The 26,510-nt window shown below is 33.3% G+C and overlaps 3 protein-coding genes and 5 non-coding genes across 8 annotated transcripts; 7 read left to right on the top strand and 1 right to left on the bottom strand.

Annotated features, from left to right (window-relative positions):
* The first annotated feature begins 844 nt into the window (after positions 1-844).
* Positions 845-1,845, top strand: LOC108998870 (stellacyanin). Its single transcript, XM_018975605.2, has 2 exons — positions 845-1,055; positions 1,257-1,845. Exons 1-2 carry the CDS (start codon positions 896-898, stop codon positions 1,652-1,654), a joined length of 558 nt encoding a protein of 185 aa, XP_018831150.1. The 5' UTR covers positions 845-895; the 3' UTR covers positions 1,655-1,845.
* A 3,395-nt stretch (positions 1,846-5,240) lies between these two features.
* LOC108998869 (peptide methionine sulfoxide reductase A1-like) lies at positions 5,241-9,140 on the top strand. Its single transcript, XM_018975604.2, has 2 exons — positions 5,241-5,875; positions 8,589-9,140. Exons 1-2 carry the CDS (start codon positions 5,486-5,488, stop codon positions 8,838-8,840), a joined length of 642 nt encoding a protein of 213 aa, XP_018831149.1. The 5' UTR covers positions 5,241-5,485; the 3' UTR covers positions 8,841-9,140.
* Positions 9,141-10,899: 1,759 nt separating this feature from the next.
* Positions 10,900-11,003, top strand: LOC118343862. Its single transcript, XR_004797652.1, has one exon. It is a non-coding gene; the product is annotated as a small nucleolar RNA Z107/R87 (small nucleolar RNA).
* A 171-nt stretch (positions 11,004-11,174) lies between these two features.
* Positions 11,175-11,277, top strand: LOC118343889. Its single transcript, XR_004797676.1, has one exon. It is a non-coding gene; the product is annotated as a small nucleolar RNA R30/Z108 (small nucleolar RNA).
* Positions 11,278-11,389: 112 nt separating this feature from the next.
* LOC118343875 lies at positions 11,390-11,480 on the top strand. Its single transcript, XR_004797663.1, has one exon. It is a non-coding gene; the product is annotated as a small nucleolar RNA snoR31 (small nucleolar RNA).
* A 432-nt stretch (positions 11,481-11,912) lies between these two features.
* On the top strand, positions 11,913-12,008 carry LOC118343861. The gene has a single exon (XR_004797651.1). It is a non-coding gene; the product is annotated as a small nucleolar RNA snoR31/Z110/Z27 (small nucleolar RNA).
* A 5,029-nt stretch (positions 12,009-17,037) lies between these two features.
* On the top strand, positions 17,038-17,858 carry LOC108998791 (putative glycine-rich cell wall structural protein 1). The gene has a single exon (XM_018975493.2). The coding sequence runs from the start codon at positions 17,170-17,172 to the stop codon at positions 17,569-17,571; it is 402 nt and encodes a 133-aa protein (XP_018831038.1). The 5' UTR covers positions 17,038-17,169; the 3' UTR covers positions 17,572-17,858.
* A 3,680-nt stretch (positions 17,859-21,538) lies between these two features.
* Positions 21,539-21,630, bottom strand: LOC118343918. The gene has a single exon (XR_004797705.1). It is a non-coding gene; the product is annotated as a small nucleolar RNA SNORD34 (small nucleolar RNA).
* Between the last annotated feature and the right edge of the window lie 4,880 nt (positions 21,631-26,510).

The following is a 26,510-nucleotide window of genomic DNA, read 5'->3' as shown; positions in this document are numbered from 1 at the left end:
TAATTTGAACATCCTCTTTGTTGTTGAGAGTGAAAAAGAAAAAAAATATTATTTATAACATTCTCATATTGTTTTTACTAAAAACTTGAATTTAAAGATGTAGGGCTTGTTTGAATAGAGAAACGATTTCATTTCATCTCATCATTACAATTTTCCTAAATTTTCACACAAAATATAATAAACAATTTAACTTTTTGATCAAAACCGAAAACTATAATAATATTAAAAAATAATATTTTAATAATATTTTATTTAACTCATCTAAAATCATCTCGTCTCATCTCACTATCCAAACAAGTCTTTAAAGTTACGTTAATTAATTATTACGGTAATTAATTATCCCCTCAATTATTTTGATCATTCTGTAAATTACCCAGCTCCCGATTAGGTGATTCGACCATCTAAATAGGTGGGAGGTGTTTAACTGCCTACCAACGAACTCATTCAACAACCCCACCCACTTGAATTTTAAAACGTACGTGTAAAACTTAAATTTCAACAAAAATACGGTTTGAATGGAAACTTTGTACTTATAAAACGGTTTTTAAATCACATTATATTGAGAGAGATCATGAATAATCAATATCTTCTTACCCCTCCTATCTTTGTAAATCACTAAAATACTATATAATATACTAATTAAAAGAATTTGTGGATTAAAAAAAAGGGGTTGGTACGGAATCTCGTCCCGCTTTCCTGAACGAATTTTTGATAGAATATACATGACACAGCGTGCAAACACAATCCTCCACAAGCACAAGTCATTTGTGAATTCCAAAGTTAGGTTATCTAATGCTACGCAACTTTTCATACATATATATAAATTCGGAGTTATGTACGCTTATAAGTTACTCGTTCCGCCTCGTATAATTTCGTCACATTTTGTTCATAATTCATGGCGAAGCAGCTTCAGGTTTTTGTTCTTGTCGCGCTCAGCCTGGCGTTAACATGCACCGCCACGACGTACGTGGTGGGGGATAACTCTGGCTGGGACATAAGCACTGACCTTGATTCGTGGACCAAGGGCAAGAGATTTGTCGTTGGCGACGTTCTACGTAAGTACTGTTCTTTTCGTTTTTGTTTGTTCTTTCTTATAATTTATTAACATATATATGTTGAGTTTTTTTTTTGCCTTCTCGTTCATAAATCTTTCCTGCGGATATATTAATTAATTCCTCCCAACATATGAAATATTGTAGAAGTGGTCGAATGAAAATTTTGCTATATTTATGTACTGCTTATGTATTTGTTTGCAGTGTTCCAGTTTTCTTCATCTAATAGTCTAGAGGAAGTGACGAAAGAAAATTTCAACAACTGCAACACGACCAATGTATTGAAATCCTATACAAACGGGAACACAACCGTTACATTGTCAAAACCTGGTCCCAGGTATTTCATATCTGGAAACAAATTATATTGCCTTGGAGGGATGAAGCTCCAGGTAAATGTAGAAGACAACAATCAAGAATATTCTCCAGCAGGTGCACCTCTACCGGCAGATGCTTCAGACCAGGGGGGTGATGCTCTTCCACGGTCTTCTACAAAGAGCAACGTGCCAATTTCAAACGGAGTTGTGCATGGCGGATGGCATACCCTTGTGTCAGTTTGTCTAGGTTTTATGGCTACTGTGTTAATATGGGTGGTGCAAATCTAAAGTTTATGATCATGTTCAGAAACATATATAGATTTATTATAATTTTAAGGTTTTTCTTAACTATTTGGACTTTGAATGTTATGTATCAACTTTCCCAGCTTTAAGTGATTATTTGCTTAATTAATTACCATCATGTAATGAGGAATTTTAATGAAACTTGAAGTACTACTTCTCGGGCGATATTTTTTGTTTCCAATGATATTATATATCTTGTTATTAAGTGCCAAATCCCATAAATTAATCAGATGGTTTGGAATCATATAATTACTTGGATGTTGACAAGCTGATCATACTATGCATGGCCGAACTAGAGCTAGCCCAAATTGTAATATTGAGGCACGTGGTTTCTCTAGGGAAATGTTATGATCTACCAATTACGAATGATTCTTTCGATAAAATAGAACCTTTTGGGCATTATCCCAGATCTAGTGCATGAAAATCTAAAATAGGGGTTCAAAACCGACGGCAGTAATTAATTTGGAAGTAATATGTCCCGAGAATTGATTAAAAACATCTTAGCTAGTCATGATCATCTCTTCATGAATAACCCATCATGAGTACGTACGGTATGATCTTTTGACATTGCATGTATATGCATGGCTAGCAAATGTACGTATTCTGGTGCAAAACCGTACATAAATCAAGCATAATTTCGTATTCGATCCTCTTGAATGGATTGTCAAGCTGCATCCAGCACGCAAAAAATAAATATTCTAGGTACGTATAACGTTAACGTTGCCATGCATACATAATATTACTAGTACATATCGATCGATCTATATACAAAGATCGGTCGAGCTGCGAATTGCCAGGAGAGCCTCGAACCAGAATAATATCAAATTGCAGATCACCGGCCGGCGGCCAGGAAGGTGCTGGCCGCCACGTTAGTCTCTATATACGAATCTCTATTACAAGTTCTTTAATTTCACTTTGCATAGTTTTTATTTTTTACTAAATAAAAAGGACTTTGAATAAATAAATAGGTTAGTCCCATCGGTTTTTACTTATATATTATTTTAATCGCAGATGCATTTATTTCGTTTTTCCTGGGAAAAAAAAGGTCATTACTTAGTAGTACCATTGCTCCCTTCCTATTATATCCTGCGAGGAGCAAAAATCTAAAAAAAAAAAAAAAAAACTGTCTAGATTATTAAGTTTTTTATTCATTTTAAGAGCATGTTACAAGAAAAATGTTTATATGTAATTTGTGATAAAAGTAATTGTTTTTTGTCAAAATAAATATTTTTTTATTATATATAATCATTTTTTCGTGAATAATATTCATGACCGCAGTAAAAAATCACAAGGTCTTTGATTAAGAGAGGGAGATTATTGTTTATCGTTTTCAGAAGTAGTAAATTATATAATTTCGATCCTTCAAAATTTGAGTTCCCTATTAATTTATTTAATAATTTAAGATTTGAGTTTGCTAAATTTGACTCCAAAACTTATATTTGTTGTGGGTTTATTTTTTAGAAATTTTTAGAAAAATTCAATTCATGAGTCTTACACACCATATTTTTTATTATTTTTTTTTAATTTTGTTCTATTATAAAATGTGTGATATATAAATGATGAGTAGAATAATTCAATTGTTTTAAGCAGAATAAAATCAACAAAAATTTTAAAAAAAATTAAAAGATAAAATAATTTATAATATGTAATATGTGGAGCTTATGAATAACAATGCTATTATCATAAACAACAATGCTACATACAAGCGACTTTGTGGACGAAATGCGTACTCTGCTGTTGACGTGGCAGAAGTCTACAGTTGTTTAAGAAAAAAATGTAAGGAAAATACGGGAGGAAGGAACCTGTACCCAAAGAGAGAGAACCTGCCAAAATTGCAGCAAGCAAGCTAGGGTGATTTCTTTAATAAAGTAGAGCTTGCATTTTGAGTTGTGGAGTTGAAGTAAAGGCCATTTTTTGATAGTTTTTACATATGCATGTGGGTCTTCGATCTCTCTAGGCAATGTTTATTTTCTAGCTTCTAGGAGTGGAATAGCAAAGGTCATGAAGGTCAGCAGTCATGGCGGTGGAATGGTTAAGAAGAGTAGTAAGGAGGATCTGGTTTGAAAGTATTTCATTAGCAGAAATGACAACCGATTCGAGGAGAACAAAACCCAGTTGTCCATATCCTCTCCACAACTAGCAGAATTTTTTTTTCTTTCCAATTTGTGATGAATCTGATGCAAAATATCCTCATTTTTCTCATAATTTTTTGGTCTAGTATTTTGATGGTAATTATTCTTGATTCATGGAGAAAAACTAGGTGCATTTTGGAATTTAAGCTCTTAAATTTCAAATCCCTCCTGGCACCCCAAAATGCCATTTTCTCTTTGACATAAGCATTCAATTTGAGTTTTTCCGTACACGCCAAGTGGATTTGTGCACCAAAGGGTATACAAAATCGACTGCCTATAGAGTTTTCCTATCACAAAAGACCTAATATAATAATAAAAAATGACCATGTGGATAAACTACCACCACATTTCTCCCTTTATTCCCAAGTTTTGATGTAAAATATTGTTTATAATCATATAGGTAAGATGTTTTTTTGAGCAATTGACTAACAAATATCTGGTTTTATTCTTATAAAAAAAATATTAAATTGACTATGTAAATTTTAAAAGAACTTATAATAAATTAGAAAAAAAATTATAAATTCTATGTAAAATGCATTTCTTTAAAAAAAGAAAAATTCCTATTCCATATATTTTCTTTTCTGAAAGGAAAATGCTACATGCCCCGCTGGGGGCTCCCGCTGGGGCATGTAATATTTTTTTATATATATTTTTTAAATTTATTTTTATATAGATATTTTTAATAATTTTAAATATTTTAAAAATTAAAATAAAAATTATAATATTATTTAAAAATATTTTTTTAATTATAAAGTAGAATAAAAATTAATATTTAATGATTTATATTTTACTTTCTGATTAAGGAAGTGTTTTTTAATGATTTGTTTTTTACTTTCTGATTAAGGAAGTGTTTTTTAATGATTTTTTTTTTACTTTCTGATTAAGGAAGTGTTTTTTAATGATTTTTTTTTTACTTTCTGATTAAGGAAGTGTTTTTTAATGATTTTTTTTTTACTTTCTGACTAAGGAAGTGTTTTTTAATGATTTTTTTTTTTACTTTCTGATTAAGGAAGTGTTTTTTAATGATATTTTAAATTTATTTTATTTTTTAAAAATATTTATAAGTGTAAAAAAAATCTATATAAAAAATAAATTAAAAAATTACACATAAAAAAGTACATGTTAAGCTCAACGGGAGCCCCCAACGGAGGCTGTAATATGACTATTTTAAATATTTTTAAAAAAAATCATAATATTATTAAAAAATATTTTCTTAATCATGAAGTAAAATAAAAAATTATAAAAAAATATTTTTTTATAATTTTTTATTTTACTTCGTGATTAAGAAAATATTTTTTAATATATATTTTTTACTTTTAAATTAAAAAAATATTTTCTTAATAATATTTTAATTTAATTTAATTTTTTTAAAATATTAAAAAATTTATATAAAAATTATTTAAATAAAATATATATTAAATAAAACTACAGCCCCAGCGGGGGCTCCCGCAGCGGGGGCTGTAGCACTACCCTTTCTGAAATACCAATTCCAATTCCATGTACGACATCAAGCTAAAAAGTTACATAAAACTAAACGCCTCTCCCACCCTCACCCGCCGTCACCGCCGCCGCCGCCGCACATCTCCTTCACTTTTCACCCTCACTCAACAAATCCTTCTTGAATCCTCTCTCCAAATACATAGAAATATCTCTCGGACACCTCTCCAAACGATATACCACCACCATGAACATCTTGAACAAGCTCGGCTTCGGCTCCGGCTCCGGCTCCGGCTCCGGCTCCGGCTCCCCGAGGGCCACTCAATCCACAGCAGATGCGTCGATTCCGCAGGGCCTGGACGAAGAAGCTCCGGCACCGGGCCAGCAGTTCGCGCAGTTCGGGGCGGGTTGCTTCTGGGGCGTTGAGCTGGCCTTCCAGAGAGTTTCTGGCGTCACCAAGACTGAGGTCGGGTATAGCCAGGGCTTCCTGCACAATCCCAGCTACGAGGACGTGTGCTCGGGAACCACCAACCACTCCGAGGTCGTCAGAGTCCAGTTCGACCCCAAGGAGTGCAGCTTCGATTCTCTGCTTGACGCGTTCTGGGCCAGGCATGACCCAACCACGCTCAATCGGCAGGTTGGTTTCTTGGGTTTTTTTTTACGTTTAATTCTGAAGAAATCTGATTTGGGGTTTGTTTTTTTTGTTTAATTCTGAAGAAATCTGATTTGGGTTTCGCTTCTTTTGAGGCCCATGATTGATTTATGATGTATGTCTGGTCTAAATTTTTATGGATGTTTTCATTACGGTGATTTGGTTGATCATTTTGGGGTTGATGGTTGCTTTGGCTGTGATTTGACGAATAATTCTTGCGTTTTGATTGAATTGTACTGGGATTGATTCTCGCTAGGTCTTGGTTCTTTTCCTCGTTCATAAGCTTTGCAGTGTGGTGCTTTTCTATTTGAGGAAGCAGGGTTGATTGTTATTTTCACCATAATTTTAATGAATTATGGTTGGTTAGCTCTGTAGATGAATCTTTGCGTTTTGGTTAGTTTGTAATGTTCAGTGATTTTTTTATTTTTTTTATTTTAAAAAAAAAGAAGATAATACCGTTTTTTTTCTTTTTCTCGCCAATATTTGTGAACCAATACTCGTTTGGGATTTGCCTGGCTTTAGCTTATGTATTTTCTATCTGAAAGGGAACGAATAGCCATGCAGCGCAATGTATCTATATTTGTCTGTCAACTTGTTGCTTGATCTTCTGGATAAATATTCTATTGTTTTTTTCTTTATTTAAATTGTACTGCTGACTTGTGAAGAGACTAGACTTCAGAACCATCTAATTTTTAAGGATGTGTCTGTATTAATGTTTTAAATTCCATTCTGGTCACCATTCCGGTTTAAGTACTAAAACATAATATTTCGGTACTAGTGCATTCCGATATACCATTTTGGGATTAATTATATATTATATATAAACTAACCATTAATAGAATAAATACATATATATGTAATTGTGTATCATGTATATGTGTATATATATGGAAGAATTGAAGATTTATAAAATGAATATACATTGAAAAAATACAAACTTGAGTTGAGACACAAAAACAAAAAAAATAATTAAAAGAATAAAGCAAAAGTATTAAAAATAATGATATTTAAAAGAGAGAATGAGGAGACATTTAAAGTTACAAAAAAATTAAGATTATATAAATACATTTTATATTCTAGAATTAATTAAATACCATCTAGATTTAAAATTTACAAAAATGCCATCCAAGCACAAGAAAATGACAAAAACAGTCCAAAATGGAATAGTGTCCTGAATGGCCGAAACGGGCTAGAATTTGGAGCGAAATGGAACAAGGATGTTAATGTATAGTGTGTCGGATACTACACCGGAATGGAAAATTCCGGCCAAAATGGAACATAATTTAAAACTATGGTATGTATTGCTATCTTAGGTTGTGTTTGGGAACCAAACTCAACTCATCTTAAACAAATCATTGATGGGACACACTATTTTTTCAACTTCCCATAAAAAAGTTAACTCATCTCAACTTACTTCATACATTTCAGCCTAAAAAGTTAAACCCATATCAATGAGATCCACAAAATATATTATTCACAACTCAACTCAACTCAACTCATCTTAACATCTAAACGTAGCCACATAACACCTGACAAGATTGAATTTTATTTGACGTTTCCCTTAGCTGTTATCATCAATAGAACCGATGGATGTGCTTGTTCCTATTTTTCCCTTATTGTTATGCTATCCAAAGCCAGAAACTTACAATCTTCCCATTGGGTGAACTGTAACTTCTGAATCTTGTCAGGTGTAATGTGGTGAATTATTGAAGATGAATATTGACTATACGGAAATGTTTACTTTTTTGCTTTTATTTATCTTCATGACGATTTCTGATTGAGATTTTTTCTGGGTGTGTTCAATTCTGAGTAATGACATTAGACTCTGGACTCTGGTTAGCACCTATTATCTTCAGTCTGTTAATTTGTACTTTTATCTTTCTAGTGATATTGATTTTTTTATAAGTATCTTTCTAGTGATATTGATAGATGATAATCAATTAATGCTGATGGTAATAATTGGGATGGCATGTTCTGGATTTTATTTGACATGTTGGCTACTCATTGGCTGTTTTTAGGACTCATTGGCATGCTTGAGATTAGGAAAGTGTATTTTGATCTGAGTTACCAAAAGGCGACAAGCTATTGATGAATGTGAGGAAGGCCATATTGCTTTAACCATTAACTTTTATGGCCTATTAGAATTGTGCTTGGGGAGATGGACATTGAATTATATGGAGACAGTGAAACTCATATGAACAATCTTTTTTTAGTTATGGTGTTCATTAATCTGAATCTGTAGTGTGGTTTGAGATATCTGGAAGCATCTTGAAAATGGCTTCCACTCTTCAATGGGTTGCTTTTCTGGGAAATAGGATAAGAGGCACTAGTTTTACCAGAAATATGTTAGCATTAGAGCATCTTCTATGTCTTTCATTGGTTGCCGAGTGCTGTACTAGAACTACATTTGTGATCTAGGAGTTTTTTGTTTCCTTTGGTAGACCTCGTTGGGAATATTTACACGGGATTCTAGATAATCCTGGTTTGGAATTGTAAAATTCTTAATTGTAGGAAAAAACTAGTTGGTTGCAAGGTGCTTATACTGAAGAAATTCCTATTACATAACATTCACGTGTAAGAAAAGTTCCTAGCATGTAACTTGATGTTCAACCTTCTCTATCCATCAACGTTAGACTCATTTGTCTCGGAACCAGACCACTTCACAGATCCTAATAGCTTGGAAATCCTTCATGTGCAGGGGAATGATGTGGGGACACAGTACAGATCCGGTATATACTTCTACACGCCTGAGCAAGAGAAGGCAGCAAGAGAGTCCCTGGAGCGTCACCAGAAGCTCTTGAACAGGAAGATTGTGACTGAGATTCTGCCTGCCAGAAAGTTCTACCAAGCAGAGGAATACCATCAGCAGTACCTTGAGAAAGGTGGCCGCTTTGGCTTTAAACAGTCTGCTGCCAAAGGCTGCAATGATCCGATCCGATGCTATGGCTAAGTCTCTTTCAATGGCAAGCCCCAGCCAAAGGGTTATATTCTAGTTACGAGTCCTGAGACCGTTTGTCTATAGGTTTGTCCTTTTGCCTACCATATTCATACGCCTGTGTGGTTATGATACTCTGCTGCAATAAGAATACCGGTGTATTTACCTTTTAGACATGGATCTGTAAATTAGTTATAGAGTTTTCCAACCAGCATCAACATTTGTATCTACACCGGCGGCACGTTTTTTCTTTTGGTCGGAGGTTCACTCTGCTAGTTTGACTAGTTGGTATATATGAAAAGCTTTTCTGTCCTAGTGGTGTTTGCCTCTCTGGAGTGTAGTGCTCAAATGACAGTGGAGTTTTTAGGTGTTAGGCATAACAAATAAGTTCTAAGCTTTGCAATGCATGGAACATTCCTGAATGGCATGGTACATAAAGCACCTTAAAATTATTTTACCACATTAGGTTTGTAAGAATATTTTGGGGTCAGAAAATAAAGTTTTCTGATGGGGGCATTCTTCTACGAGTGCCGGCATGGGGATGGCATTTTCAGTCGACGAAGGTGATTGTACGGCAATTGTTTTGCACATCATCTTGGCATAATCGAACTTACACGAGAGTGCTGCTGGAATAAACCAAATACACTTTGTTTTGTGGACCATGCTAGCGTGGTCAAGGTGGAGCAGCATAGCCAGGCACGTCGAGTAATGCAAGAAGTACTTGAGCATTTTTAGCATTACGCTTTGACTCGTCTCCTCTTCATGGTATAGAAATGGGCAACTGTTTGCTCCAAGCATTTCATCCCATTAAAAGAGATACAGATATGAATTTCACAATATTTAATGCGGATATCTATAGCAATTGGCGTTACATTATTCATAGGCAAAATAAAATACTGTATGATCCTTACATTATATTTATGTCTCTCTTATTTACAAAAAAAAAAAAAAAAAATCGAAATTATGCAAAACTCTAGTCATTGTTGAGCAGGTTGCAAAGCACATTACCAGTCATAAAAGGGAACTGAACTACTGGTGCTACTCAAGCAATTTCAATGAGGAATTTTCCTCTTTTTTTTTTTTTTTCAATGTCGCTCTATCAAAGTTGCAAATGAGAATAGAAAAAGATATTTTTAATTTTATTATATTTTATATAGAATAATGTTAAATACAATTATGAATTTTGCAAGCAATCACACAAAATAGTGAGATTTATTATTAAAAAAATATTATTTTTTTATAAATCTTATATTTATTTATTTATTTATAAAAATACGTGCATGCGCACTCTAATTACAAATATATTTATTATTATTATTGAAATGATAATGATAGGCTTATTTCTTCCTATCAACTAATTACTATTTCATAGTGAATTTGAAATTTTAATTTTAATTTTATGTTATTTTAAGTATTTTTTTATTGGGTGGCACTACAACCATCGCTAGGAGTTACTGTTAGTTATTTTAGTGTGTTTTTTATATGTATTTTTTTACACTTTTAAATATTTTTTTAAAAAAATTTTACAATATTATTAAAACATAATTTTTTAACCACAAAGTAAAAGAAAAAAATGTCAGCGATAGCTCTCCGCAGGAGCTGGGGAGTGGTGTGACTAAAATTATTCTTTTTTAACATTTTTTATTTTTTAAAAAATTAAAAAAAAATATACAACTTTATTAAAATTGTTTATATTATTAAATAAAATAATAATAATAAAATAATAAATAGCTAATAGTAGGTGATAGGAAGCTATCAGTATTCTTATTGAAAGGGAAATGGTCGGCCCGGCCCGTCTTAGACATGACAACACACCCGTTCGGCCCGAATCCTCGCAAACCCTAAATCAACCACTATAAATTAAGGCTTTAGCACAGACATTCAGCACCACAGTCCCCGCGCACCATTCTTTATAGTTTAGGGTTTCCTCTCGCACTATTTCAGTATTTCTTCCTTTCTCTCGTTCTGTCCTGAATTTTGTTTATCTGACTTTGCTTTTGTTTCTTTTAGACTTTTTATGAACCTGTCTGTCTGTATGTTATTGGTTTTTGTTTTTGCTTAAATTTGGGAGAGAGATCGCAGTGATGACTCCAAGAAATTCAAGCTCAACAGACCGGAATGCAGGCTTCTCTTTGTGGAGAATTTTGCGTGTCGACCACCCCGCTGAACTGAGCGATCTTTTACTCGTTCTACCTTTTTTTTTCATTCTTATGGTTTTGCAAACACTTTCAAGTCTCAGATTTCAAATTTTAGTATTTATTTTTTAAGTTCTGTTTTTTCTCAGAAGCCAAACGGACATTGCGTGTGCTGTTTATTTTTATTTTTTATATGTTTATGTTGTGGGAAACCTAAGGTTACGATGAGGATTCTTAGCTCCCTCTTCTGAAGTGTAAGTTTGAAGAGAGATGGCTGGCAGAATCGAACCTATGACTTTATCGCCACCACTGAGTAATCTATTTTCCCACTTCATATACTCAGCATTTTTCTAGGATTTGTTACAATGGCATGCTATTTTTGTGTGAATTTATTTTGAGTTTAGTAAATTATTAATTTATTATCTAGGCAAGATTGGGATGAAGCAAAATAACATAATCCAACACTTGATCTGAGATATTCATTGTCGAGTGATTATAAATATATGGCTTCTGAATCTGCTCATCTCATTGTTTTTTCAATGCCCTCGTTTGTCCCTCCTACTTCTCGTTTCGATTTATTTATAAGTTTAAGCTTGAAAAATCTTTTTAATTCATTAGAAGTGTCGGTCATATGACTTTTGGTTCGTATGAGGGACGCACTTCAGTTTATCAAACGAGGGGTCCTTAGTAAGATTAGATTGGAGGGACGTCAATAATCAATTGAGTTCCTGTCATTGCGGGATTTCAATAGAAACATTGATGCTACAATAATTGTTATTGCTGTGTTGTTCTATCAATGAAGGCCCCTGTATTGGAATGCTTTATGTTAGCCAAATACTTCAATATTGTTAATCATACCATTCATATCGAAATCAGGATAAAATATTCTTGCATCCGTTGGAGAAAAAGTAAACTTGTAATTCATTATATTTTTCTTTTAATTATAATCTGAATCATCATATGATGAAAGTTGAAAAATCTTAGGACACCTTCCTACACAGTATTTATTAGCTGTGGATGAGAATAGAAATTCCATTCTGATGATGATGACATCTTATCTACTTCTGCGCCTACAAGCTGACTTGCTTCATCATATTAGACCTGCATATGCACAATTAACTACTTTTTTTCATTTTCGCTTGAAATTCTGGTGCTTTTTTCTTTAAAGACATCTCTTTTGTGCATTCCGTTTCTTCAATGCAATGGAATATTCATTACAGCGTAGAAAGTGTAAATCGGCCTGAGATGGATGCTTTATTTACGAAGTTTTACATGTCCTATATCGAACCATGACTCATAAAGTTGTTTTCAATTCACACATTCGTTCCTTTTTATTGCTGCTGTTATGGGTATATGCTGTGTAGGCTTGTTCCTAACATTATCATTTCATCGAAATTTAAAAAATCAATTTTTAATTTTTAATCATTTGTAAGCCACTCGAGACTTTTAAGCCAAACTACTTTAGACAGGATGGCGCAAGATCTGGTCTCTAAGGGAAGAAACAAGTTTGAACCCTCCCACCCCCGTATCAAAAAGGTTTTGATATGGTTGGGATGTTGAATTATGAAGTGTTGTAGGCAGTGTTGAACGTCTTAACTATGAGTGATGCAATAGTTGGAAATACTTGTTCGAAAAGCTTTATATTGCTTGCATCTTCAAATATTTTGGTCTGAGGACCATCTTCAATTAGAGAACTTGTGGCTTTCATCAGATTTTTGGCATATGAGCATGGTAATTTCTTCAATTAGAGAAATTGAATTCCAATTTTGATTCTCCGATTAGTGGCAACAGGGCTTTGCATTTTCCTTGCATCAAAGACGTGTTGAAGTCACCCGAAAAGCAGACACAATGTTCACACAATCTCCATCCAAGTGATGGGTGGTAGAGGGAAGTACCGGTTAAGTTGGCTTCCTGACACCAATCTGATATTTTTTGGTTGGAAAATGTAAAGTTTACAATTATCTTATAATTATTTTACAATTCTAATGGACCGTATTGTTCTAGCGCCGTTTTTGGTATATGATTGTATGTATGCTTTTTGGTTAATCGTATTTAGTTTAAGACTGTTGGGTTCCTTTTTACTTATGAAACGGGGGTATGATTATGTAAGTCAAAGAAAGTGGTATAATCTTCCATGTAGCGTTGTTACAAGTCTTGTTCGATCATCGCGCCCCCAATTTGAGTTGTTTTGCACGGGAATTGTTCTTTGCTGGTAAATTTCTAGAAACACGTCGTAACCTTACATGTGCTGATGTTTACGTTATTTTGATGGGTTCGCATCGTATGTGAATTTCAAGGTTAGTTGATAAGATTGGCGGTATTTTGCATCGTTGGAGTTCGTATCTTGGCTCGGTAGGCTGTAGCTCTCAAGATATTACCTTGTACTTACCTGTGCAAACAGTAGTCAAGACAATGTTTTGTTTTATAATTTAATCGAAATAATTAATAAATAAATTTATTTAATTCTTTATGTTTCACGATATTTTATTTTAACAAAGAATTCTTTATGATTCTCTGATGGAGAAAAGTAAAAATTATTTCCAGAAGAGGTTTGATTTAAATTTTATTTCAACACTCTTGTTTTTATCTAAATGACAAGCTTATCAATAAGTTATTATATCCATATTGATTCTGATGTATTTACAAAAGGTAATTTATCTAAATGATATTTACAATTTTAGGTGTGTAAGTTTTGGATAATTTTTTTGAAAAAAGTGAATAAATTTAATATTTATATCTAAAAATTATTATTTTTTAATAATAGACTTAATTTTTAAAAAAAATGATTGTACACACTAAAATTACGTATACATACAGTACTCAAAATCGGTTGCAACTTAGAGCATTCACAATGAATTTTGTAAAATATGAATTTCTGTAAAATATTAAGAAAGATGCACAAAAGTCACTTATATTGGATCATTTATCTTATTTTTATTTTACATTCATCTACATTAAATCTTCTACATGTAGAGGTTACTGACTTCTCTAGACAATTTTTTATTTTCTCTTTCATTTCATTTTATTTTCTTTTTATCTTATTTCATTTTAATATTTTTATCCTTTTTGCACATGCCTCACTTTCTTATCTTTTATCTACTCTTTAGCACTTTGTTTATAGTCTTTTTGACTTTTATGCATGTAGAAATTTTGATATTATTAATAATAAATACATGTATTTTTTTATCCTTTTTTTTAAGTAATTTAAAATATTATATTATACATAAAGAAATATTACAAATATATGATGTATAGAAAAATATTTGAAATATATAATGCGTAGATAATATAATTTTTGAAATAAATAAAAAAGATTAAAAAGTATAATATTTAAATAATAGGAATGAAAAATAGATAAGTTGATATAATGTATTATAAAAGTGAATATATAAAAAAGAAGAAATAAATTTTAATAATATATTTTAAAAGATAAGATAGAAAAGTGATTGGAAATGCAAAAAAAAAAAATCATAAAACTTTTCCATTCATTTGGGCATTTACCAAATTTCTTCAAAATTATGATTTTAAAATGAGTTCAATTATCCGCTACCCTGTAATAGGCATAACGTCCGCCACTGCCTGCAGGCTTACAGCTATGGTAGATGTAGGCACCCTAAAATGCATAATTGGGTTCGATCTGTATGATTGGAAGAGCAGAATTTTTCTGCAATGTGGGAAAGCAAAAGAATTCTGACAGTAGTACACATGGCCTATAGGCCATGACGTACAACTACTCGAAGTAGCTTAGCAGTTGAGCATATAAATATATATATATATGCTAGTAAGCACATAGCTGGGGCTTGGCCAAGAGGTCCACATGAGGTTTCAAAATGGCTGTAACGCGGATTGCCCATTTGCCAGCCTGTGGAGCAGGGCTTATTTTACTTCTTTACCGAGGGCTCCGTACAATGAGCTTTTAGAACGTGTGCACCCATCCTTCACGGCGTCCACACTGTGTCCTGGATTCCATACAGCTCCTATGTCATGGATCCAAGCCTTATTCCTTTTGTTTTTAGTTTTTCTCTCCCAGTTGAAACATAGATAATCCGTTTTTTGCTTGCTTCTAGACTAGACTAACACCTAATTAATGATTTAGAGAAATGTTAGATATATAAAGAGATTTTAAAAAATTAAATATATAATTAATGTGGTTTAATTTGATTTTTTTTATAATAAAAATAATTTTATAATCTAACTTATCACACCAAATCACGTTAGTTTATAAACTTATTTTTATAAAAGCTAAATCATTTATCTTATGACTAGCACTTTGCTTTAAACAGTAAAACATTGATGGTTAAGAGTGAAATGAAGCTTTGAGTTCGATTAATAAATAGTATTTTTGAAAATTAGGTTAGGATGATTGTTTGGCTACGTTTGGATGTTAAGATAATCGAGTTGATTTATAAATAGTAATATTTTGTGGGTCTTATTGAGATATGTTCGAGATTGCATTTGGACATTGAGATGATCTAAGTTAATCTATGAATAGTAATATTTTGTAGGTCTTATTGAGATATGTTTGAGATTGCATTTGGACATTGAGATGATCTAAGTTAATCTATGAATAGTAATATTTTGTGGATCCTATTGATATATGTTTAAATATAAATATGTTGATATATGTTTTAAATGTACAAAGTAGGTTTATATGATTTTAATTTTTTTTATGGGAAGTTAAAAAAGTAATGGGTTTCATCAACAATTTGTTTGATATGAGTTGAGTTGGTTTCAACAACCAAACACACCAAATTTAGTTATGTGTTTAAATGTATGAATTAGGTTGAAATAAGTTTAATTTTTTTATGAAAAATTGACAAAGTAATGGGTCCCATTAATGATTAGGTAGATATGAGTTCAACAATTAATAGTAAGTTTTTCTCTATTTCAACTTGCTAGTTCGATTAGTTTTTAGAAATGAGATGAGATGATTTGAGATTAAAATTAAAAAGTTAAATAAAATATTGTTAGAATATGTTTTTTAATATTATTTTTATTTTGAGATTTGAAAAAGTTGAATTATTTATTTTATTTTGTGTAGAAATTTGAAAAAGTTATAATGATAAGATGAGAAGTTTTCAAAATGAGAAATTCTATTTGCAGTCCTAAGTGGGAGACTGTATGTACAATCTCATTAATGAATAAAGGTAAAAGAGAAAAAATATTATTTTAAAAAGTATATTATTGTAATTTTAAATTTTTATTAAATATAAATATATAGACTTGCATGAACAATTTCTATTTGTAAATTATACGTGGACTAACTATTTCAAAATTTTAAATTTTAATCTCAAAAGCAAACCAAGCGTTAATGTCTTTTTCCTTGAGAATTATGGTTCTTTTAACTATTACAAGTGTAAATGAATATGTGGTCCAAAGAATGCTGCACTGAGCCTGAAAACTGCGGATATTTTTGCAAGTGCAAACAGCCCCACTGCACAATGCCACAACCTGTTATCTACTTGCACCCTGAAATTCCCACTAATAATGATATCACAAAAACATCGCACACGTGTCAGGATCGGGTCACTTTCTTAAATGATCCGATCCGTCCAGCATATGGAACGTGGAAGAAGTCAAAGCAATTACTCGCCACACAGCACGATAGCACAAGCAAAAAGCACCTCTATTTTTTTTTGGCAACCACCAACTAAAACCCCATCGTATTCGACCGAAAACGAAATAAATAAATAAATAAGAGCTATCACAATTTAGATGGAGATGGATTAGGAAAAAGTTACGGACTGTGATATTAGATAATATAGTTTTAGATCACAGTTACTTAAATAAAATATAATTAATATATTATTTTTAATATTATTATTATTTTAAAATTTAAAAAATTTATTATATTTGGTATAAAAATTTAAAAAAATTAAAATAATAAAATAAAATAAAATGAGATAAATAAAACACTTTCACTGTACAACCTTAATTAGTTGAGAGGCGGTGGTGCGAATCTGGCGTGTAGTTATTTGTTGTGGCTAAAATCTGATCTACCCTGTAGTTATTCTATAATGCACACTATAGAATCGGCAACTTTCATGACGGGCGTCCATATCCCCCATTCCCAAAGAGTCAGAAACCATTATAAATACGACTTTCATGCATCACACCCTCTAGTGCTAACGAAAGTGGCGAACTGACTTTCCCTGCAAAACTCACAAGCACAAGAGAAAGGGAAAAAAAAAAAAAAAACAGAGAAGGAAATGCAGCCAAATTCTTTGCTATTCACTGTCTTTCTTCTCTTCTTGATCATTGGAACTTCCATAGCACATGGCAAGCCTGGTAATGGTGGCGGTGGGAAAATGAGTAGTGGATCTTCGGAAAGGCCTTCCGGGACCCCAAGTACAGGTGATAGTGGCTCCGGCCATGGCCCCAACTGGGACTACAGTTGGGGATGGGGCTCGAGCCCCGGAAGAGGATGGGGTTATGGTTCGGGGTCTGGCCGATCTCCCAACGGTTTTGGCTATGGCTTTGGTTCTGGTTCTGGCTCAGGCTCAGGCTCAGGCTCAGGCTCAGGGTTTGGCTACGGGTCAGGAGGTGGTGGCAGCAGTGCTGGTGCTGGTGGAGAAATTGGCGGCTCGGGTGGGAAAAAGAAGCATCGCTGAATGATGCACTGGTTTGGTAAAACTGATGGAATTGCATGTTCTCGAGAAGAAAAATATATCTCATGATCAATGTTATCACGAGTTATAAAAAGAGTATCGTTTACATTATTGTTAATTATGTGTAAGCCTTGGCAGTATTATTATGTTAATATCGTATTATGGATTTTCCATTGCGATTAAGTTCTTGATCTGTGTCTATTTTAACTGTCAGTATCTCATATAGTTTCCATGCTAGGGAAATGCTATAAAGGATGTTGTTCTAGCGAGTTAGCTAGGGCTTTTTGCAAGTTTGTGGATAAGAATTATATATTTAGCTAGCTCCTTGGGTACTTTCTATTCAGCTAGCTAGACCTTATGGTTTTAATTTGTTCGCTAAAATTCGGTCCGAAAGGGCTAGTTTGAATGGCCATAGCCGATCATAAGCTATCTTATTAAGCTGGCAAAATATTTCTGACAGCTGAGCACTGACGTTTAAGAAGGAAAAAATTATGGAAGCAAGAAGAAAACTTTAAAAGGATTTATATATGAAACATCAATGAGTGGCCGGGAAACAAGAACTATATTGGCGTGTTTTCGAGGGCTTCAGGATATAAACATCAGATACTTGAAATAAAGAAATGATTTTCATTAAAGAGAGAAAGTATGCATGATTTATCACCTCAATAAAGTTTTGGAATATATATATATCGAGAGTCATGAATACGTAAACTGCAGCCAGCAGGAAGACTTTGCATTACGTTCCAATTATAAACGAGTCACAAATTAAACACGATCGATGGCATTTCGCGCTGTGCTTGATCTCCAGACGTACTATAGTAAGTTCACCAAAAACTTCTGAAACATCCGACTGCCCAATAGCTGAACTGTCTGACTAGTCAAAGAGCTTTCTTTTTTTATTTTTTTGGTGCGAGAATTTTCTGTTCTGGGCAAGTTAAGTTTTATTGAGAAATAAATAGACCTTGGCCCAAAAGCTCCAAGAACAAGTAAACACTTCGGTGAAATCGATAAGAATGGCTTAGAAAAAAGAACTCAATAAGAATGAGAAATAGTTAGGCCAACGCCATCTAAAACGACGATATTTCCCGTGAGTCCCTAAAACTTAATTGATTAGCTTGAGTTGTGCCAAAAAATAACAAAAAAACGTTGTTTTGCGAGTAGATGATCAGTTGCGTCCTTCCCATATGAAGTATGGAAACCGTCAATGCAAGACGGATGATAGTGTGTTTTTTGTTGTGATTCAACTAACGTGTATATAATCAATCATTTTGACATTTTTACCTAAAATATTTCTCTTTTTAGAATTATAAATATTTTTGATAAATTATACGGATATGTAGTTCAATTGAAGATTGTTGAAAACTAGGAAAAGACCCCACAAAACAGCGTGATAAGAGGCTATCAGCGGATCGAGGCTTTTTTTTTTTTTTGGGCCTCAGGACGTTGAAAACCTGAGGTATTGTTTTCCGTTTGAAATAAGATGCTTGATCGTATCGAAGTTTCGGAAAAAGAGAGAAAAACCAAATAAAAATATTATTAATTAAAAAACTATTTGCATATATAATTTTTTAAAATTACTTTTGTTTTAAAATTTATAAAAAATTATATTTGTGTTAAAATAATGATTTGATAAAAAAGTTAAAGATTTAAAATTAAAAAATATTTTTTATTTAAGCGATATTTGTTAATAAAATATAAAATTATTAGTACTTTTGAAAATTTCATCTCTCAAACTTCCTCGGTCATTTTCTTTATTCTCATTGCAATTTTATAATTCATTGGACTTTTATCAAACGATTATTTTTTTACTGTAATACGTTCTCCTTTCTTTTACATAACATGTTGTTCATCTTCCTTCTACAAGACTGAATAAGGTAACCAACGATCCAATATCCAACTTTTTACTAAAAAGTGAGATACCGCCTTGATCTCAAATATCATCTTCTGCTATAAAACGAAGAACATATCGTTAAAACTTAGATTACAAGCCATAAGCTCGCCCATAAATTTCTCCATAGAGACATGCACCACTTGGCGGAAATCACTCGATACCAAAGATTGATAATCCATGAAACTCTAACATCATCCTTTTCTTCTTTGTATGTTTTGATTAGTTGCATTGCAATATGATGGTCTATTTGCCATAGCTTCATATACATGGAGACCATCCATATCCCCAGCGAGTGAACATATTTTGAGAGGTGAATTTGGGAGGGCAGCCAAGAGATTGTACAAAAACATCAACGCAATTTTACAAATAGTCTATTCACTTCAAAAGAAATAAAAAGGCCATCAATTTGTATGCTTAATGTAAAGGGAACTTGTAAAGAGTAATGGCAATAGTAGTCTAAAATTTGACTAAAAGTTGAGGTTTGCCAAAATCATTGGAGATATTAATCTACGTTGAACTATCTATCTCAAAGTCAAAATTATAATATAATATTATATATTTAATAATAATTTTTATTTTTTTATATTTTGCAAAGAAACTCTATATAATAATTAATAATTTAATTTTTACTTAAAATTATTATTTCCTAATTTTTTTTTCCTCAACTTAATTATCCAACAAACACATTTTGCTAACTTAGAGAATATTTTTAGAGTAAAATATTGCTTTAGAGAGAAACAATAGCAGGCCAAACTTGGGAAATTGTTTGACTTGTAACTTAAAAGTGGAGCATTAAAATTCTAACTACTCCAATGTAGATCACTTTAACAGCACTGCTAGCCAAATGTCAATGCCTAGCCAAAGTTTGGCTAAGTAGCTCAAAATGGTCTGCACTGGAGTAATCAAAACTCCAAAATTTCACTATTGAGTTACAGTATATCTCTTTCTCCAAATTTGACTAGTCACTATTCGTTTCCAAAATAATATTTTACTCTAAAAATGTTCTCAAAGGCTATTGTTGGATAATTAAGTTGAGAAAAAAAATAGTTGGACAACAATAATTTTAAGTAAAAATTAAATTATTAATTAATATATAGAGTATTTGCAAAATATAAATAAAAATTAAAAAAAAATTAAAATATTGAATATTATATTATTATTTTGACTTTTAAATGGATAGTTAAATGTGTATTAACCTCTCTAATAATTTTGACTTTACACAAAACCTCAAGTTTTAGTCAAATTTTAGATTTGGCATTGCCAATGTTCTAAGAGCATTGACAATGTCCAAATTTTGACTAGAATTTGAGGTTTTGGCTATAGTCAAAACTTTTAGAGAGGTTAATCCACATTGAACTAACCATTTTAAAGTCAAAATAATAATATAATATTATATATTTTAATAATATTTTAAAATAATTAATATTTTTTAAATACACTTGTATTAATATTTAATATTTTGTATAAATACTAAAATTTAATATTAAAAGAGAGAGGTAGTTGGATGAAAAAATTATAAAATATTGATTTGGCACTTCTACAGTAACTCCAAATATGACTAAGAGTCCTAAATAATTGTAATTCAAAGTTTCATAAATATTCCTTTAGCTAGTAAAAAATATAAAATTAGGACTTGGCAGAAATTTGGCTAGTACAATGTCAGTGCTCTAATAAAAATTAACTAAAATTAGCTAAAATTTGACTAATACTGACATTGGCTTATGCCAGTGCTCTTAGGAAGAGGCAGACTTTAGATCCTTCTTCTTTCTTTTTTTTTTTTTAAAAAAAAAACGTTTTGAAGTCACCCAAATACCTCAAGAAACTACGTCACCAGTTCCCTGTGAAGAACAAGAGATTACATAGATTGTAGACTTTGACAGCAGATTCAGCAAAACATGAAACAGTTCCAACATTTGATGGAAAGAAATAAACACAGAGAAAACTGATAAAACAAAGCTGCCAAATTTATAAATACAGACATTATAATGCACACTAAAAACAGCATAGTGGGCAAGCTGCAGATCTAACATGCATCAAAACATATCCTGCCCATCCCATGACTCGAAGAAATTACGATCTAAAGGCCTCAGAAAATTCAGATATATCACTATCTTAGTCCAGATAATCATGCAATGTAGGCAAAAATCATTTGTAGATCATCATCGGCCTCAATTTAAATATAGGAGAAAGCAAAATACTATTTGTACCAACAAAGCCAACAATTAAGAAATATTGTCACATTCTTGAAGGCTATTTATTACCATTCATCCGCATCAGAACATAAAAATATAACAAAAGATTTAATGCAGTTTGTAGATATATTGAAAAGGAAAAACGGTAAGAGAGGATACTCAGTTGTGGCGTTTAAAGTTGTAGGTTCGATTCTGCCAGCAGAATTCCTCACCTTAAAACCTCAGAAGAGGGAGCTTCTGTCATCCTCATTGCAAACTCTGCTTTCCCCAAAAGATATGTGAAATTAAATATAAACCCGAACAACAAACGACTTAAGAAGTCAGGAAATTAATAGAACGTATTGATCTGTCGTTTTGGAGTGACTAAACCAAAGGGCAAATGCTAATTAACTTCAAGAATAGAAGATGATTCCAAGAATTTTAATTTCCTATTGATTAGTCGTATTCCGGGAAACCAAACAGACAATTATTTCAAATGAAGAAAAAAATAGAGACAGAAAAGTGATGAGTGAGATCGCTCCACCAGTGAGCGTGGTGGTCTACACGCAAGGCTTTCTCCCAATTAAAACAAGAGAAAACTCCGCGTTTCTGTATGTTGATCTTCGTTTTAACCACTCGCATAAGCAGATACGAAGGAGACGGGAAGAGACGCTGTGAACATCTTGTACAGAGGAGATCGGGCAGCGTGAAAGGATGTGAATTTATAGGGAAGCATATCTAGGGTTCCATTGGGCCTTGCCGAATTGCAAAATGATACGTGCACGAGTGATGGCCCGTTATTGTTGTTTTTATTTATTTATTCATAGTAGCATTTTACCAATTTCAAGTTTATATTTTTCCGCTTATCAAAAAAAATAATAATAAAGTTATTATATTCTCAAATTTGTCTGCATGCCAAATATATAATTCATATTATTTAAATAATAAGATTTAATTTGTAACGTTAAAATTTTGAAACTTCTCTTCCAAATTAAATTATATTATATAAATACTTTATTATGTGTATTATACACACCAATTTATAAATATAAATTTTCAAAATAATAATACTAAATATAGTTCTAATATGTGCAATTCTTGTGTAGTTTTTTTTTTTTTTTAAGTAAAGTCATTGTAACAAAATGAGTTTTTTCATATTAATCTTAGCACCTCATTTTTCTAAAAACTAGATTGGTTTTCTATTTTCGATGTATATTGGTGTCAAAACTGTCTACTTTTTTTTGAAGTGAAACTAGAGAGAGATGAAAATATTTTTCTACAGTGCTTATTTAAAAATTGTCTTAAAATTTATTTTTTTATGCCTGGTTACCGTACAAAGTCGAGTTTGAGTAGCAGTTCCTTCTCTTTAACGATATATATATATATATATATGAAAAACACTACTTTGCCTCCCCACTTTGCCCACTTTATTTGACCGCTTGTCCTTTTTTTTTTTTTTTTTACTTAGTGATTAAGAAAGTGATTTTAAATGTATTTGTATTTTTTTATTTTTTTTAAATATATTTAAATGTATTAAAAAAATATGAAAAGAAAAAAGGAAAAAAAAAAAAAAAGTTACGCTGGGTGGTACGCCCAGCGGTCAACATGGGGCGGCATTGTAGCCGCACCCATATATATATATAGAAGCCTACATTGGGAACATTCATTTCAAACTTGAGGTATATTTGGATACAGCTCCGCTACGTATAGTCACGAAGGGGAGTCGGCGTGCAATCGTCTGACACAAGCGTCACATTAGTGTTATTGAAAAAGAAAAAAAAAAAAAAAAAAGGTTGAAGAAGAATTTTCAAATCCACTGCAAATCTCTCCGGTTCGTAATCTGCAGATCTCTCCATGTTCGTAAACCCAATTTCAGTTCTCCCTGTTCCACTGCAACTCAAACAATCTCTCTTTGACCAGATTGGTGTCTCCGTTGAGGAGCATAAAAGTTATATAGAAGAGTGATGGGCTAACAAGTGGATTGAGAAACCTTCCAACTTGAACTCAAGTGGTATATAAGAGGGAAATTATTTGAAAGCTATTTATTTCTTTTGAGTTGTTTGGTTTGTGATACTGATGCACCTTCTTGCCGTCCATAGTTTTATTATTCTTTTTCTTCCTTCGTGTAGTGTGAGTTTGTCCAGTTCAGTTTGATGTTCTTGTATAATTTCACAAAAAGAGTTACCAATATCTCAATAAGTTGTGGATTTTCTCTCACAAAAAAAGAAAAAAAGAAAAAAGAAGAAGAAGCAGAAGTGAGATGGTCGGAGCTTAGAGTTCAAATTTACCGAGACGTAGAGGGAGAGAGAGAGGTTGAAGGAGAAGGGGGGAGGGGGCATATAGGGAGAGGTGGGCCCACGATTGCACCACGGTTGCGTTGGGCGACTGTATTTAGCTTTTTTCATTTGGATAACTTCGCTCGATTACCCAATAAAGTTAACACAAATAATCCCATAAAAAAATACAATTATTCTCAAGTATTCATAATTATTCTCAAATATTTCATTTTCAAATATCATTACGTAATAAAACTTAAAACATATTTTAAATATTTAATTTGTTTATCTAATCATTATTTAATCATCACAACATTCACAAACTTCTAAACTGTAAGAAAGAGGCACTCATAGTAGGCACATTTTTCCCTTCTCTTTGGAGTTATGAAATGACTTCAGAGCCATTTTATGAGCCTTAATGGCCAGCCGGGGGTTACACTTAGAGGAGCTATCTCCCCTCTATGGATAAGACACTTGCATCACAAACGATCTCTCTCAAAAGTATTATAGTCGCGACATCTAGACTGTGGAATTTGTGAGTGTTGCTCTGATATTACAATGTAGCACACTCCATTATCGATGTGAAGATCGTGGACGAATAATGATGCAAGAGAATCCTGGAACAACTACACTAGATTTACGATTTACCAACAAGGTAATATCGCTTCCGCAATATACTTTGATAACATCATAGCGCACCGCATGGGTGTTGCGCATTGTGCAAACCTTGGGTGCATCGCGCTCCGACCATGAACAGCGTAGCCTACGGCGCTACAGTCATTGTTTGGTTATTGCATGCCCAAGGCGTTGCCGCTGCTACGGCAATACACACAGGTGCATCACCCCTGTGCTAGGCGATAAAAGTGGCACAACGAGCATCATTTGGGTGTGTCGCTGCTGCGTCGCTAATCGATGTTGCGCCACTCATGGCACTGCTCTGACGTAGGTGTTACGCAACTAGCGTTGGTTCAAAGTTGCCATGGTGTAGTGCTGGTAAAACACTGCCTCAAGGCAGAGAGCCCATCGGCACGGTGTAGGAGCAACGTCGTACGTGGTGCTGCACATGAAGTTATGGGCCATATCTACTTCACCCAAGGTAGCGTTGCCATGGCGTGCACCATATAAAGCGGCGCGCTTTGCTGCAAGCAAAGCAATACCTCGACAAAGGCGCTATCCTTTGTTGTGCGCAAAGCAGCACACACTGTGGTGGCTCTGCGAGATCTACTGCATGCAAAGGAGCACGGCAGACCAAGCCGATGTCGCAAGGTTTAGAGCCGCGCACCCAAACTAGCGGCAGTCTCTGCAGTGTAAAGTAGCATGTTCCACTGCAGTTGACAAAAACTGCTATAGGCAGTGCCCATGATGGGCGCACCTAGAGGTGCAACGAACACCTCAATGTAGCGAGCTCAGTTTGTTTTGAAAATTATAAAATTATTATAAGTTTTGAAAATTCAATCTCTCAAACTTCCTCAGTGATTATCTTTATTCTAATTGCAATTTTATAATTCATTGGACTTTTATCAAACGATTATTTTGCTCTAACATAGATATGTGCTTACATCCAGATTTGCGTTCCCTACATCATAGTAAATTTGTATATTTGACATTTTCTCACTCTGTTGTGTTTAACATTTGAGATTTAATCACTCTTTGTCCAGATTTGAATATTTTGATGTTTAGGTTTAACCCAGAAATCTTTAGAACGGTTATCCTGAGGGATGTTGTATGACCTACGATAAGCACGGAGGTTATCACTGGTCACAATGGACAACCATCATTTTCCGACGAAATAGTTTTAACAAGTTTCAATATCATCTCGATTAGCCATGGCAGGAGGGAAGAGAAATTTTAAGTTTCAAAAATGAAAGAGGAAGAAGACGAAGATCCAAAAAAGAAGACGAATGAGAGGTCTGAAACAAAAGGGTGGCAGAAAGGACAAAAATGAGGGAGTGATGGGCTTAAATATAGGGGTGAGAATATGGATGGACTTCTGAAACGGCAACACAAAATTCGAAGGGGTGTGATAGTTATGAGAAATCAAACTAAACAGTACCAGTAGGGTGCGTGGCCTACACGGGCCAACTCTGAACAACGCGAGTAATGGAAGTCCCTCCAAGGGGACAACTTCAATTAATGAGGGCAGATACAATCATTAACTTTGCGCATTGGGAAGGTAAGGCGTCGCGGGATCGTTTCGTATCCCAACAACCTGGAGAAAATGAACAGGTGAATATGCATGCACGGATATCACTACCATTCATCATTCCGACGTGTGGCTAAGATAGCCATAACATCCCCTATATTTAAACTCAGAGGAGCATGAAAATACTTTCTTCATAATTTTCAACCCCCAAAAGGTGCTAGAGAGCAGGATACTGTGAGGGATGTTATCCCTTGGGCCAGACCAAGAGAAGGGCCCGTGTTGGAACCTAGACGTGAGGTATGGGCTGAGCCGAGCACACTAAAAGGGCCCTGGCCTAAGGCCAGATATCAGGTTTGGGTTGGGCCAAGCATACTTCAAAGGCCCAACTAAAGAAGATGGGTAGATAGGAAACCATGACAAACATATGGCAGGGAAGGCAGTTTGACACCTCATTGGTCGAC

Source organism: Juglans regia, chromosome 11 (genome assembly GCF_001411555.2).
Source record: "Juglans regia cultivar Chandler chromosome 11, Walnut 2.0, whole genome shotgun sequence".
Classification (NCBI taxonomy): domain Eukaryota; kingdom Viridiplantae; phylum Streptophyta; class Magnoliopsida; order Fagales; family Juglandaceae; genus Juglans; species Juglans regia.
This window is presented reverse-complemented; position numbering and strand designations above follow the sequence as displayed.